Source organism: Sorex araneus, chromosome 1 (genome assembly GCF_027595985.1).
Source record: "Sorex araneus isolate mSorAra2 chromosome 1, mSorAra2.pri, whole genome shotgun sequence".
Classification (NCBI taxonomy): Eukaryota; Metazoa; Chordata; class Mammalia; order Eulipotyphla; family Soricidae; genus Sorex; species Sorex araneus.
The window spans coordinates 416,259,711-416,275,653 of NC_073302.1; the positions used below are offsets into that span (position 1 = coordinate 416,259,711).

A 15,943-nucleotide genomic window follows, 5' to 3' on the forward strand; every position below is an offset into this window, starting at 1 on the left:
ATGCTCGGGGGTGGTGGGTGGGGGACACACGGTTAAGGGGTGTCACAGGCAAAAGTAGAATAGGAACATGCCAGACTTTTTAAGGGTGCTTGCTGGCTCCCTATGTGACACACTCCAGCTTCTGCTCTTCGAATACTTACTGCATTTCCTGTGTTTACTCACTGTCCTTAACATCTCTGTCAACTTTAATAGCACATGTTGGGAACCAAAGTGAGGGAGGCATTTTGTACTTGAATGAATGAATACCAGCCTGTGGGCTCACTCGGACCAGCAAGTTGAATGCGGCCCCCCAGACTGCTGAGCACCTCCATGGTGGCCCAGATAATCCCCGGCACTGCAGGTCCCACATAGCACTGAACGCCTGGCCTGTCTGGCTAACAACCACCAAGAGGGTTCTGGACCTCCTGAGCACTGCTTGGGAGCCACTCCCTCACCCTACCACCAAGACAGACAGGCAAGAAACAATAGGCGCCAGATGGAATATAGAGAAGAAGGGGCCCTCATTCACTGTTGGCAGGGATATAACCTGGCACAGCTTCTAGGAAAAACAAGGTTTGGAGATATCTCAGAAAACTAAAAATAGGGGCTAGAATGATAGCACAGCGGGCAGGGCATTTGCCTTGCACACGGCCGACCCGGGTTTGATTCCAGGCATCCCATATGGTCCCCTGAGCACCGCCAGGAGTAATTCCTTAGTGTAGAGCCAAGAGTAACCCCTGAACATTGCCGGGTGTGACCCAAAAAAACAAAAACAAAAAAAAAAAAAGAAAAAGAACCCTAAAAATAGAAGTCTATATGATCCAGAGATTCCATTCATTGATATCTATCCCAGGAACACAGAGCAATAATCTGATACCACATAGGCACACTTAGCTGCAAAGCTATTGACAATTCTCTAAATCTGTAAACACTCCCCAATAACAGTTAAGTAGATAAAGAAACTGTCCTATATACACTCAGCTATGAGAAAAAGGGAAATCTTTTTTTTGTTGTTTTGATTTTGGGTCACACCCGGCGATGCACAGGGGTTACTCCTGGCTCTTCACTCAGGAATTACCCCTGGCGGTGCTCAGGGGACCATATGGGATGCTGGGATTAGAACCCAGGTTGGCCGCGTGCAAGGCAAACACCCTACCCACCATGCTATTGCTCCAGCCCCGAGAAAAAGGGAAATCTTGCAGCTAGCTATAATATGGATGGAATTTTAAGGGTGTGACGTTATATGAAATAAATCAAGAGAAAGACAAATAGCAGATGATCTAACTGATATGTGGTATATAAAGAAACAAAACAAGGGAATGGACAGTATGTGGTAAAAACAAACCTTAGACTTGGATGACAGAACTGAATTCACCAAGGGGTATCCACAGGACAGCAAGAGTCCTATAGACAGCGGTAGTGGACATGGCATGGTCATGTCGCACCCCTACACCAATTGTTTATATACTTATGAAGAGTATAGTCTCTAAGCACTGGTATTTCCTGGGATTTTGCAAATTTTGGCAATTAAATTTAAATAGTAACAATGTTGTTCATTCAAGACTTAAACAGTTGCTGACATGACAGTTCCTACCTTTCTTTGCAGTGGTTGAGGTCAGAAGCTGTAATTTGGTCATACACATGATCACTCATCTAACATAACGTGGGATGAATTTTTTATTATGCTAGGGTTTCCAGGTATGGATTTAAATTAGCAATGGCAGGCATTCACTAAATCACTGAAGCTATTCTCACCAGCTACTACTTCCTCCACCTGCTTCCCCTGAAAGCTATAAATTCACAGACTCCTAACACAATACTCCTCTCACCCGCTGCTGATGCCTGTTTCACTTACTCTTAACACAACAGACAGTTTACTTCAGGAAGTTAGTTGTAAACTTTGATCTCACAAAAGGAGGTAGCTATGGTCTGGGGCAGAGAGCACAAAACCAGTTCTGGTTAATGAAACACCAAAGGGAAGTCTGATGTTTCTGAGAGTTTCAGGAAAAGAAGCTTTTCCTTCCTGATAAGGAGAAGGAGGAGCCAAACACTTCTATCCCTCCTGGCTGGTCCAAAGTCCCAGTGTTCAATAGATCCCCCCCCCCCCACTTGGACATGGGATCTGATTTGATTGAAATACTGAATAGATACCCAAGGGAAGAAAATTCCCTTTTTTCTCCCCTTGCCAGACAGGGGTAGAGAGTGCTTTGTTATTGAAAACAGCAGCTTAAATACATGGTGCTGATACAACAAATATAAAACATAAATACAAATACATATAAATATATATAAATATAAATACAAACATAAAATATAAAATGATACAACAAAGATAAAAATCCTCCCCTGAATGTGGTCTGTGGACCAGCATCAAATAATCAAATCTTATTATAGCTACCTTGATACTCAGCTACTGGTCCAATCTAAGAAAACATATAGCACATTCAACACTTCAATAATTTTGCTATCTGGGAGAATACAGGGTATTTTATTATTTTGAAAAATATCATTAAAAGATCATTCCTTTTGAAAATGTGTCAAAGATAGTATCTTCTCACTTCTCATGTGACTTTTTAAGTAGAATGTACTGTTGTACATCACGTGACAGTGAGACTGGTCCTAGTGGATATATGTTTTAAAACCTACAAGAAAGCCATCCTTTTCCGTATGAAGCCTATTTAAACCCTAATCTAGCTTTTTACAGGACTTAGACTTTGGTGAGATTCTCTGAAAGGAGTTCATAAAAATAGTATAATCTTGGGGCTGGAGCAATAGCATAGCGGGTAGTGCCTTTGCCTTGCACGAGGCTGACCCGAGTTCGATTCCCAGCATCCCATATGGTACCTTGAGCACCACCAGGAGTGATTCCTGAGTGCAGAGCCAGGAGTAACCCCTGTACATTGCCGGGTGTGACCCCCCCCCAAAAAAAAAAGAAAAGAAAGGAAAAAATTAGTATAATCTAGTTGCTTTTATAATTTTGGTAGTCCCATTGTTTATTAATTTGTTCGAGCGGGCACCAGTAATGTCTCCATTGTGAGACTTGTTGTTACTGTTTTTTTGTATATCGAATATGCCATGGGGAGCTTGCCAGGCTCTGCAGTGCAGGCAGGATGCTCTCGGTAGCTTGCCGGGCTCTCCGAGAGGGACTGAGGAATTGAACCCGGGTCGGCTGCATGCAAGGCAAACACCCTACCCGCTGTGTATTGCTCCAGTCACATACTGTTGGTATTATTCAATATTCCAGAAACTATTACAGACTTTATATGGCTGGTGATCTTATTCAACTCTTCAACATCCAAACATATTATCTTTAAAAAAGTTTATAGGGGTAAGGTGTTTCCCTTGCATGCAGCTATCTCTGGTTTGATTCCCAGCATCCTTTATGGCCCCATGAGCACCGCCAGAAGTGATTATTGAGTGCAGAGGCAAGAGTAACTCCTGAACATCATGAGTATGACTCCCAAAGAAAACAAAAGTTAAATTTCTATTATAGTTTTGGTAGCTATCATATATGGTCATAACAGTGTTGGAGTTTATGGTGCTGACACACAAAGTTAATGCACAAGCCCTCTTCCCCCTCACAGCCACACACAGGTGCCCGTGACCTCTCTGATTTAGGCCACAGGACTGTGACAACCATAACTGGTGTCTGTGACACTAGAGCCCCCTCTCCTGGCGAGAGGTGGCAGCTGCAGGGGATTTACCTTATTCACCACTTTCCTCCTTAAGAACCTCTGCAGCAGCCCCTGCATGGGCTCTCCATCCCACCGCAGCTGAACCCAGCGGAAATGCTGCTGCACCAGCAGGTCCGAGCCCTGGAGGCAGGCCTTGGCGATGGTTCCCATCAGAAAGCAGTTCTCATGAAAATAGTAACATTCGGCTGTCCCATTTCCTGAAACAATCCAAAAAGCAAAGGTTCAACAGCAGCAGGCCATGTGGAGAGGCAAATGCAGATTCCAGAAGTATGAGATGCATAGCCCAGCGTCTGGAGCCCAGAAAGTTGAGAGAAATGGCATGGAAGCCAGCCTCTTTTCCGCAGGGTTTTGTTACTTGCATACATACATATGCACGTTAACAGAATTAAATGTATTAATAGCAAATACATCTACATATCTCTCTCTCTACATATATATAGTAGGATATCATTAGTTTGTCCTTTCTGCCTTACCACAGGGAGTCTAGGTTTCTTGGGTTACTCCCATGATAGTGCTCCCCTTCCTCTGAGTTTATCTGTAACCTCTTTCTGTGTGCTCTGCTTCCCCAACTAGTCAGTCATCTTTATCTCCTAATCAGACTCTGTTAACTTGTAAGTATTGCTTTTCTCTTCTCCTCCGTCCTTTGCATAGTTAATTCAGAGTAATGTCCCTTTTGTATAGACACAGGAAGACAGTTAATGCTATGCTTTTGTAGGTTAGGAGTTAACTGACTCCGAATGATACTCACTCCTGGGCATCTGTTCTCTCAATTTAAGCCTCAGTTGCCCTTACTTCCTAGCACCCCAAAAGCAGGGTCCCGATGAGGGGCTGGATGGACCCAGGGCAAGCTGTGAGCTACCCTGGCATCGAAATGGGCCTGGCCAAACTGCCATAATACCTAACTATAAGTTAAGAGCATGGTCATGGACAAATTCTGTCATGATCCCAAAAGAATCAACTAGATTAGGGTCCTGCTAGGGTTAGGAAAGATTAATCTGGCCTGAGCATTGTAAGTCTGAAATCTAGAGTCAGATGTCCCTAGGAGAGCCACCTTACAAACTTAGTGTATCTCTTATTGTGTCCATACAAAATAACTAATATTAAGAAGTAGAATATGTTAATTACTCTGCTAATTAAGTTATTGGACTAAGGAAGGGAGGAAAAAACCCTAAGTGGCATTTTGCCCCTGAGCCTGATCCCCTTACTGCAGGGAATCAGGAAGGGCTTTAATATGTTGATTGTGGTACCAGACCCAGGTGTATGGTTGCTACCCCCAATTTGGGGAGAGAGACTAGAGAGAAACCAAGGTGGTAAATGGGAGCACAGAGAGACTAACAAGGGGGACAGGAGGAAAAGGGAATGAGGGGCCCAGTGAGACTGGAACAGGTGCGTGTGGAGAATGGAATAAATGGCAACTGATTATCAACCAGCCTGGCCCTCGTTTCCTCCTTTGTCCACCCTTGGCATTGGCCCCCCTGGGTGGGGAAGCAGCTCGAGATCACTGAGCACAGGTGACAAGAAGGACACACACACACACACACACACACACACACACACACACACGTGTGTGTGTGTTACTGCCCCCCGGTCGAGCAAATCCAACATCAATGCGATGACAAGTGATGACAAGTGACAAGTGATACATACACACACACATGTATATATGCAAGTAGTGTATGTGTGTGTGTGTGTGTGTGTATTATTTGTTTTTTTACCTCTTTGAAAAGTACATGGGCTTTCAGTGCTGCGATTTTCCAGAGGTGCCAAAAAGTCCCCCAATAACTCTGACAATGAACATTTTTCCAGATTCTCTAAGATAATGATAATTTTCTTGTTGACAGGAGCTTGTTTCACTGGGATCAAACATGCTGTAAGAAAAAAAAAAGAAAAAGGAAATTCCATGATTAAAGACTTCATAAAAATCTATACAATTTCAGAAAACCAAAAATGACTGACCATCAGTGTCAGCAGAAATGTGACACAATAGTCAGAATAGAACAAAGACCCTCTAAGGCTTGGCATTATTTAATACAGCTGGGGACACAGTCCTAGTTCCTTCACAGATACCCAACAGAATGAACCCAGATGACACCAAGAATGAGAAGAATACATGGAAATATATTCATACAATGGATATTAAACTAGTGACATCTATAAGCAATGATATGGAGGACAATCCCAAATGACATATTTGTAAGTAAATCCCAAAAGAATGTGCATAAAAATTTTTCATTGTGTAGAGTTAAAACACAGGAAACATTAAATAGAAAACTTTGAAATGTACAGAGTGTGGACCAGAGCAATAGGACACAGTAGGTAGGGTGCTTGCTTTGCATGTGGCAGGCCTGGGTTCGATCTCCCTGGCACCACATTGGTGCCCTGTGCCTGCCAGGAATGATCTCTGAGCACAGAGCCAAGAGTAAAATTTGAGCAACACCAGATGTGGCCCCCAAACAAAAGCAAATACAAAGAAATATATAGGGTTAATAAAACTAAAGAGAAGCAAAGAAAAAATCTTGACGGAAGATCGACTACAGTGGTCATCTTCGTAAGAAGGGGTTGGTGATTAGTGGGAGGGGCATATGGTATATTCAAGAAGCAAGCAATATTCCATTGCTGAGGTAAGGGATGAATAGTTATTTATATAAAATATTGATTGAAATGGGAAAATAGATCCCACAAAATTGAATTGGAGGTGGAGTGACTGAGAGGGAGGTCCTTGGGAGAGGGAGGTTGGTGATGGGTGTGGTATTAGAATTAAGTGCATGAGAAACCATTATTAACAGAATGATAAACCACAGAATCTCAATTAAAAACTTTAAAAAAATCAACAAATACAGTTGTTGACCTGTGATGGCAGTTTGTATTTATAAAGCAAAGAAGGTCAAAGCCATTAAATAATCTTTAAATTATACATATTAATATTGGTAAAATTATGGGATAGGACTTGAAATAAGCACATTTCCTCCTTTTATTTCATATATATACACACATACATATATATATATACATATATATATGAGACGTTAAACTGATTTGACAAAGGTTTCAGAAACAATGTTCAGGAAGTATTAAAATCTAGGACTTCTGGGTCTGGAAAGATACTATGGATCATAAGGCTCTTTAAACGTGGCAGACACTGTTTTAAGCCCTGGAACCCTATGGTCCTCTGAGAAATACCAAGGGTAATTCCTGAGCATAGAGCAAGGAATAACCCTGAGAACTGCCATTGTTGCCCAAAATTCCAATTAAAAAAAAATAGGACTTCTGTGTCTTATTTTAGTAGACTTTCCATTAAAAGACAATGAAACAACCATGATTATCAACACTAAATGAAAGATGGAAAATAAACATTATTATGTGTAGGGAATGAATATCGGTTGACAAAATGCAACTAAAGGAGTACCTAGTACAATACCTCACGTGCAGTTAACACTGTTGTTAAAACATATATTGCTCTTTCTATACAATGATAAGTTAATAAAAATTTAAAATAACTTTTTAACTTTTAGAGGATTCTATGATGCCCCACTCCCCACTCTTAACCAAATTAATCTCGAGAAAAGAGAGATCAATTACACAAGGGTAATTTCTTCAAGCATTATGGTTTTCTCAGATATTCATGAGAATCTATTATATTCTTTTCTCCTTTTTGCTACGATAGTCACAATTACTTTCAAAAGAACCTTGATCTGTAAATGAATCTCTTTTACTGAAACTAAGGTAGCATTTCTGGATGCTCAGATGTTTTAAAAACTAGAAGACTAGAAACAGTAACAGCTCCTCTTAATTTAGTTGTATTTATAGAGGTTGTTCAGTGTTTGCTGGGCATTGTATCCCTTTTAAAACAACTAATTAATAAAAAGTATTGTGATTCTCAGGGTTTACAAGATAATTCCTAAATTTATTTAGAAATATACAATATTTAGTGCATTAAAATGATAAGAAACAAATTTTTCCTACCTAGTAATAAAAAACAGATGAGGTTCAATGATTTATGTAACTGTTTTTCTGTAATTAAGGACTGAAAGTCTGCAATTTTTCCTTGATTTGTTTTAAATATATGGTTAGGTCAAGTAGCCCTGAAGCTGTTACATTCAGTTAGGATATAAATGCATAAGCATATCTTTGGGGTTTTTTTGCAAACCTTTATACATCAACATATAACTGGATTAAGCAAAACTGTCATTATATATCATATATATCTAATAGAATACAATTTGGATATGGAAAAGGATGAAATCTTGCCATTTGCAACATCATGGATGAACCTAAAGGATATGCTTACTGAAATCAGAGGAATAGTATGATTTCAACAGTATGTGGAAAATAAAATAAACAACAACAATAAAAATACACAGAAGGGAAAAAAAAACCTCAAAGAGTTTATAAGAAGAGTGACCATCAAAAGGAAAGGGGCAAGTGGGATTCTATCAGGTATATTAGCCTAATTATACAGTGGTAAACATGAAACTAGATTTTGGGCACTAAACATAATGTAGTATATACTAAGGATGACTTATGCTGGACAACTAAGGAATATGTTATAAAGTGTTACTTCAGTGAAAAAATGTAGAAATCAAATCATTACAAGTCAGCTGTTCAGAAATTTATTTTGAAAAGCCACTTGACTTTGCTCTGTGCCCTATCATAACCATATCTCACGTCAACTCCTGTACTCTCTAACCTTACCTCTTTCCAACTTCAATCAAAGCAAGCTCTTCTACTAGTTGACTGCCTACGTATGAAAACATTACCTATGTTTGGGCTGTTTCCCACAGGAGACTCACCCATTTATTAAGCAATTAATTAGTGACAATCAATTTGCAAAATGAAATACAAGAATCAAAGAAATGACTCGCTTTCAAGGAGCCCACAATACAACATGTGAGTGTGCAAAAGGTCCAAATAATACTCCAACTGTCTTGATCTGCAGTTAGGTAGTGCACAGAGCAATAAACAAAGTGTACAGCTGCTGTTCACTAAGGGGGGAAGTCACATCCAGAGACACTTGAGGTCACCACAAGGCATTTGAGGAGAGGCTGGTTCTGAAGCTTCCAAAGGGGTAGAGACAAGATTCTTATTCTAATTGGTACTGATAAAACAGTACTTTGCACAGTGCCTGTTGTGTGGTAGGTATAGCGTGGGGACAGGGGCCTGGGATGAGTTTGTGTATTCACTCTACTTCTAGCTAAAAGTTGCAGCATGAATAGAGATATGGTGAGTGGGAAAGCAAAGGTCATATAAATAAAGGAAAAGCAAAGGAAAAATACTGTATTCTGCTGGAGAGCAGACATTTATTAAAGAGAGGTCGGAGAAGTGGAACATGCAGATCAATAATCTAGAAGGTCTCAAAAGGCATCAGTTTCGTTGAATGGGTGATCAGGGCTGGCTGGGAGCAGGAATCACCATGAGCTTTAAATCAGAGTGACATGTGAAGGATGTTCAGGGAGGAGGAGTAGCAGAAAGAGGATTTACAGGAAAGTAAGTGAGCTAGAGAAAAGAGGTTCAAAGTAGAATGGATGGGAATGGATCCCACCATGGGAATGGATCACAAAAGGTCATTGATGCCCAGATGCTACATGATCATGAACTGATTGTGGGACGAGGGTATGAGAGGACCCAGGAGTTCTATGTGGTCCTCACGCCTCTTTATAAAGGAAATACTTGACAATGTTCAAAGAATTCTCCTGTTTGCACATAAAAACCTGCATTTCTGGCTTCTTCCTTAAAATTCCAGGGCCTCATGCCATTGACACTGTGAGCAAGAAGATACTTCTGGAACTGAGAATTAGCCCTCAGAGACATGGGGACAGACTTGCCTCACATTCTGCAGCTGTCTGGATCTGCTTCAGCCCTTCACTGGCTAGTGGGACATAGAAGTTTTTCAAACCCACAAAAAGAGTTCCATGTTTCAAGTCACAAACGGGCTATTTAGGAAGAGAGCTTTGTTTTCTGAAGATGCTCCTCTCAAATGCTGAAAGGGTCACCTATGTATCCTTCACTTCGTATTCACTGCTCCCTGATTTTCAAGCTCTCTGATGCCTGCAGCTCTCAGTCTGCAGCTGCGGTCTACCTGACAAAGTGAGAACTGAACACTGTGGCTTCTCCCTTGGAGATGAAACAAGATTGAAAGTTGAAAAAATAAATCGGGTTTGTTATGTAACTAAGAAGGGACAAGAGAAATCTCAGCACAGGCGAGATCGGTTTTTATCTAATAAATTTAACAAATGTGACTCACTTCTTTATATTTCTCTATCAAGTGAAATGAAACAATTTAATTTTTTCCCATTAAAGTAGTGAAGCTTAAAAAGAATGAGCACACCCACGCTGGCCAGAGGATGAGGAAATGAGACAGCACTCCCACAATAATGGGGGAAAGATAGATTGGCAGAGTTTTTTTCTCTAAAGGAAAAATTGGAAACAGGTATGGAAAGTCTTTGGAAAATATATGCTCTTTGATCTAGCATTTCCTTCGGGGAGTGGGAGGGGAGGGGAGGAGGGGCAGTCATTACCCTAAGAAAAGGCATAGAGGAATATTATGTCCAGCACTGAGCACAGGTGAGGGGTTAAGTCTTACTGGCTCACAGTGTTAAAGGCACAAGTGATGGGTTAAGGCTTAGTGGCCTGCAGTGCTAAGGGCACACAGAAATTGTTCACTATGGGAGTTTTGGGAACAGACTTGATATCTTGTTGCAAGTGCTTTTGTGTTTATGAATCAGGGTGTCAAGAACTGGGCCTACCAGAGTCTCAGTTCATTACGTTGTAGAGCTATTAGTATTATCAGCAGAGAAAACCTCAGTTGCATAGTCAACTTCCACTGGTTTCTCGCCAAAGACTGCCTGGAGAGTCCAGATTCTGGTGGACTCTCCAATCTGAACATGTGCTTTGAGGTTTGTGAAATCTTTAGTCCTTTCCCATGTCTGCCTCTTAATCATATTTATTTGGTTTATAAATTTTATTTAGTGACTATGAATTACAAAGGGACTGGAGTGAAAGCACAGCGGGTAGGGCATTTGCCTTGCACGTGGCCGACCCAGGTTCAATTCCTCTGTCCCTCTCGGAGAGCCTGGCAAGCTACCGAGAATATCCCACCCGCACGGCACAGTCTGGCAAGCTACCCGTGGCATATCTGATATGCCAAAAACAGTAACAACAAGTCTCACAATGGAGATGTTACTGGTGCCCGCTCAAGCAAATTGATGAACAATGGGATGACAGTGCTACAGTGCTATTAATTACAAAGTCATTCACAATTGGGTTTCAGGCATACAGTGTTCCAACACCAATCCTTTCACCATGTCCACTTCTCTCCACTAATGTCCCCAGTTTTCCTAAACTCTCCCTGGTCTGCCTCTATAACAGGCATTTTAAAATAAATTTTTGGCTCTGTGATTTATGGTATTGTTACTGGTAGCATTTCATATGCAATATTTTACCACCTTTAGGAACTGCTGGTGATTCCCCTCTTCCTAAATCTGTCAACAGCTGCCCTAGCCACAAGATACCTTCCATGGTTCAGCTCCAAAAATAAGATACACCCTCATCGATTTGTTCGAGCAGGCATCAGTAACGTCTCTCATTGAGAGACTTACTGTTACTGTTTTTGGCATCCAATATGCACGGGTAGCTTGCCAGGCTCTGTCTCGAGGGCTCGATACTCTCAGTAACTTGCTGGGCTCTCCGAGAGGGGTGGAGGAATTGAACCCGGGAAGATACACCCTAGCCTTAAAAAAAATTTTTTTTTAATGTTCAATTCGACTCATCAATCATGCATTCTGCCACCCCCTTTTTCCTTCTTCCTCTCCCCAGTACTCTCTTTGGCTTTCAGCACTGGGAGTCTAGAGTCTGGTCTACTTCAGCTTTGTATCACACTTGCTAGTCGTGCAACAGCAGGCAGGGGTAGTTTGCTAATTGTAAAACTTGGGGTCTTAGGCTGAGAAACCAAAGACAGAAAATTTATATAGTTGCTATCTTAATACATGTTTAGTTTTGTTCCTGCTACAGCTCTAGAAAGTTACTAAGCCTCTCATGCCTGTTTATTATTTAAAAAAATGGAGATAATGACACAATATGCATAGGGTGCCATGGTTTTTAAATTAATAAATGCATACAGTATGCTCGGCAAAGGGCCATTCAATGGTACACTAAGAAAAGGTTGAGAAAGTTCACTTCAAGTGCAGCGATATGAGGTGCCCTGGTTGTAGAGAATCTGTGAATAATAAAACCCCATCTGCTTTTTATTGTCACTGTGCAATTCTATGAAGCATCAAAGGAATACTATGTAGACCCTCCAGGACATACTATACCTTTGGTAGAAGTTATATGGTTATACACAAACATGATTTACACATAGAAGATGATAAAAATACAGGCTATACAACAAATGCAATTGTATATATGTATTATATATAAATTTTTGACAAATATTCAGAGGGGGCCTCCATTTATATCCCAAAGCTGTTGAATAATTCAAACATTAATTTAAATTTATTCCCAAGCAACGAAGTTTATTTCCTTGAAGAACACACTTTTGGGGAAGGTATGATTAAGTTTGCTGAAAAAAGTCTCACCGCTACTGATAAACAGGTCTACCAGCTGTTCCTTGGAGAAACCAGCATCCACTTCAACTCTCACTATTTCACAGGGGAATCCTGCAGCCATTTGTCTGTGCTGTGATAAGAAAAGAGTGATTAGTTCTCTTCAGTTGAAAAAATTCAAAGAGAAGAAGAGGGCATGCAAACAAAGGCTACCTTCATGCAGAGGGCAAGTTGATGCGCTATGTAGTCTTGTAGGCTTCCTTCAGGGCCGTGAAAAATGACATTATGATATTGTTCAACCTATAAATAAACCCAGACGAGATGAGGTTAATAAACCAACATGAAGGTGAAAAATATTGAGATCAAGTGTAGGTAAGTACAAAAATCCCTTTCTGATCATCCTTTGCATTTCAAAGTATTTAAAATATTTCAGGGATTAATTTAATTCCTTGTGCACTTTAACTATTTCCTTTTAATGTATATTCCATCTCTTACAGGTGCTCTGTAACATTTTTTCAGGGGGAATGAAGGGTTTGGGCCACAGCCAGTGGCGCTTAGGGCTTAATACTGGTTCTGTGCCCCGGGATCACTCCTGATAGGGCTCAGGAGATCATATATGGTTCAACTGAACCTAATTTGACTGCACTGCCCTACCCACTGTACTATCTCTGCAGTCCTATTTTTTTTTCCATTAAGCATACATTATAGATGCTCTTTAAGTGTGAATTTTCTCAATATCTATTTCACTTTCAGTGGTCAAAATAGCAATTAACTTTATGAAGAAATATTTGAGAAATGAAAGGAAAAAAAACATATAAAAGTCACCATTAATGAAAGAAGCTAGAAACTACCACAGTTAGTATGTATATGTTTCCATTTATCTTTTACATTGTACCATTGGTGTGGTTACTATGAACTTTAGAAGAAGGCAGAGCCAGAGAGAGAGTGTAGCGGAGTAGGGATACTGCCTTCCAAGCGGCTGATCCAGGTTCCTGGCAGGTATTATGGTCCCCCAGGCCCACCAGGAGTGATTCCTGAGAGCAGAGATATGAGTAGTCCCTAAGCACTGTGGGTGTGGCCCAAAAACCAAAAATGAAAATAAGAGGAGACACAGGGCAAGTTTTTGTTTTTGTTTTTGAACAGCTGCTGTATATCAGAGAGTATCTTTGTACTGACACTTCACATAAAAGACAACTTGAGAAGTATAAAATTCTTACAGGTTCTCTGTATTTTTCATTTTTAAACCCAGTGATTCAAAGAAATCTGGACAGAAACTGATCATTTTACCATTAACCATTACCATTTACCATTTCATTTACCATTTACCACTTTGTAAAAAGGAAAGTCCGCGACCGAATAACGAAACGGAGTGCCTATATGAGACATATCCTCAGACACCGCTGCCTCTGCATAGCCCTCCCAAACCAAGACCAACTCTTAACTGGGAGGCCTCCCAAGCAGGGCCTGCAATTCTAGAAAAACAGGGCTAACGCATTACTGCAAAGACCACAGAACACGGTACCACTGTGGTGCTGGGGATTGCCCGGGTCAGCCCTGTGGTGGTATGGGGCCTCCAGAACCACCAGAGCATGCTGCTCAGGACCTTCAGGGGTGCTCCTGGGGATGCTCGGGGGAGCAGGTGCTGCTGGGTACCGAACCATACCTAAGCTCTGTACTTTCCCCTGGCCCTGGCCCAGTTATCTATGGGCACTTTCTCTGGCCTGACAGGGGGAGAAGGAGAATATTGCTGCTCTGCAGAAAAAGTAATGAATGAGATTGTACACAGAGGGGACAGACATAGTCCTCACTCCAAAAACTGCGAGGTCCTGTCTTGGCAGCTGGTCCTGAGGTCCTCTAGGTCCTTCTGAAGGATGGAGAGGATATAAGGCTGATTCTCTTAGCAGTATGAAACCTGCTCTTTATTTCCTGGGGTGGGGGTACCAATACTATGTAATAGTATTGATCATCATAGTCAGAAAAGGATGAAAGTGATTCTTTTCCTAAATGCATGATAAGTCCTAAGAAAGTCAGTGAACCTAATGTTTTTTGAAGAGAGAAGATTTTGGGTCACACCCAGCTGTCCTTAGGGCTTATTCCTGGCTCTGTGCTATGGAATCACTCCTGGCAGTGCTCAGGGCACCATATGCAGTACCAGGAATTGCAATAGTGTCTGCTGCCTGCAAGTAAGCACTGGGCACTCTCTCCTGTCGCAGAGCCTAAGATTCTTACTCCTAAAGGAAGCAGAAAAATTGTCTAGCTTCTTGCTCAATAAATACGCCAGCTCCATTTTCTTCTGTTAGTGTCAATTATCACTTTTCAAAAGAACTTTAGTGGGAAATTGTGTGCCAGATCCTGCTAGCCAGGAGCCATTTTCAACTGGAAGTCTTCAACTTTCCAAATTGATCCCAAACCGCTAAGAACTATTGGGTAGAAATTGTCTCACATGAAATAGACTTGCACCAGTGAAAGACATAACAGATTTCCAAGGTTTACTATTATACCCTTGAGATTTTCAATCAGAATTGCTGTTTAATATTGTCTCAATTCTGAAAACAAGAGCGCATCGTTCATAAAAGTCATCCCAGTAAACTATCTAAACTGCCTTAAGATTGATTCTAAAATCATAGAACAGCCAGACAACAAACTTCATACATAAGCTCCCTTCAATTTCAACACCTCATTTATTCTCAGATTGTAGGTTCTTTAAAGATGTGTGCAGGAAGCATCCAGTTTAAAATTGCACTGAAAATGCCAGCTACCAGCAGTTGAGCACTTTGTATTTACATAGTCTAATATACCTTTTCTGCACTGAGATGAAAGATAAATAAGCAAATTATGTATGCACATATAGGGGGAAATGAATGTAAAAAGACTCCTGGATCATTCACATGTTCAAATGTATGTATTCTAGCAGTGCTTAACCCTAAATTTGAGGTTATTATTAATTTTTGATTAATGGCATTTTGTTTGCTCTCATCAAATGCTATGTGTGCTTCTAATTTTAAATTTGAACAAAAATTACTGGCAACTTACTTCTCTTATGAAACTGGCACAAAATGCAAAACCTGTACCAGGAAAATATATTTATCTACTCTAGTATTATTACTATAACACATTTTTCAAATAGCAATGTCTGGGGCAGAAAAAAGATGTACAGGCTATATATTTCCAGCAGAGGGCTCTAAAGATAGGTATTTCCCCCAGGGGTGGGGCAGAGAAGATGGAGAATAAATATTTTAATTGTGTTGAAAAGAGATCTGTTCTTTGAAAATGAAATCATACTTAACTTTTAATATGTGCATTGTAGTCACCAGGATCATCCCCTTAGTACACATTTACAATGTGACATTTTTACTTATTTCTAGAGGGACAGTGGCTTTATTATCACAACTAGTAGCAATCCCTTCTATTCCTGTCTTGTCGTGACCTACTGAGGAAGCTGTTAGCACATGTCTATTAGTGTATTGTGAGACAAATAAATTCTAAGTTAGGTGGAAATAATGACCTCAACAAAGACAACCCATGCCTATGTTTTTCCCCCCTCTACATTTTTTTTTCTGCAGAGCAGAGTTTAGAAAGGAACTGGCAATCTCTCCACTACAGTCACCACGGAACCTGTGATATTTTTCCAACTCGTGGCATTATTTTAACATAATAACGTCAGCTTCTATTTGGAGTTTCACTTGTTAAAGTCTAAGGAAAAAGCTGCTAATGTCTAAAGATGATTTT

General features: G+C 40.6%; 1 protein-coding gene across 3 annotated transcripts in view; it reads right to left on the reverse strand.

The window, feature by feature from the left end:
- CTTNBP2 (cortactin binding protein 2) overlaps positions 1-15,943 on the reverse strand; it is a 156,667-nt gene that overhangs the window by 18,518 nt on the left and 122,206 nt on the right. For all 3 annotated transcript variants that reach the window (XM_055123699.1, XM_055123698.1, XM_055123700.1), the window contains 4 exons: positions 12,428-12,514; positions 12,248-12,347; positions 5,390-5,542; positions 3,684-3,871 (listed from right to left, as the gene is read on the reverse strand). In XM_055123699.1, the coding sequence (XP_054979674.1) occupies positions 3,684-3,871; positions 5,390-5,542; positions 12,248-12,347; positions 12,428-12,514 (528 nt within the window). The remainder of the gene's footprint in view (positions 1-3,683; positions 3,872-5,389; positions 5,543-12,247; positions 12,348-12,427; positions 12,515-15,943) is intronic.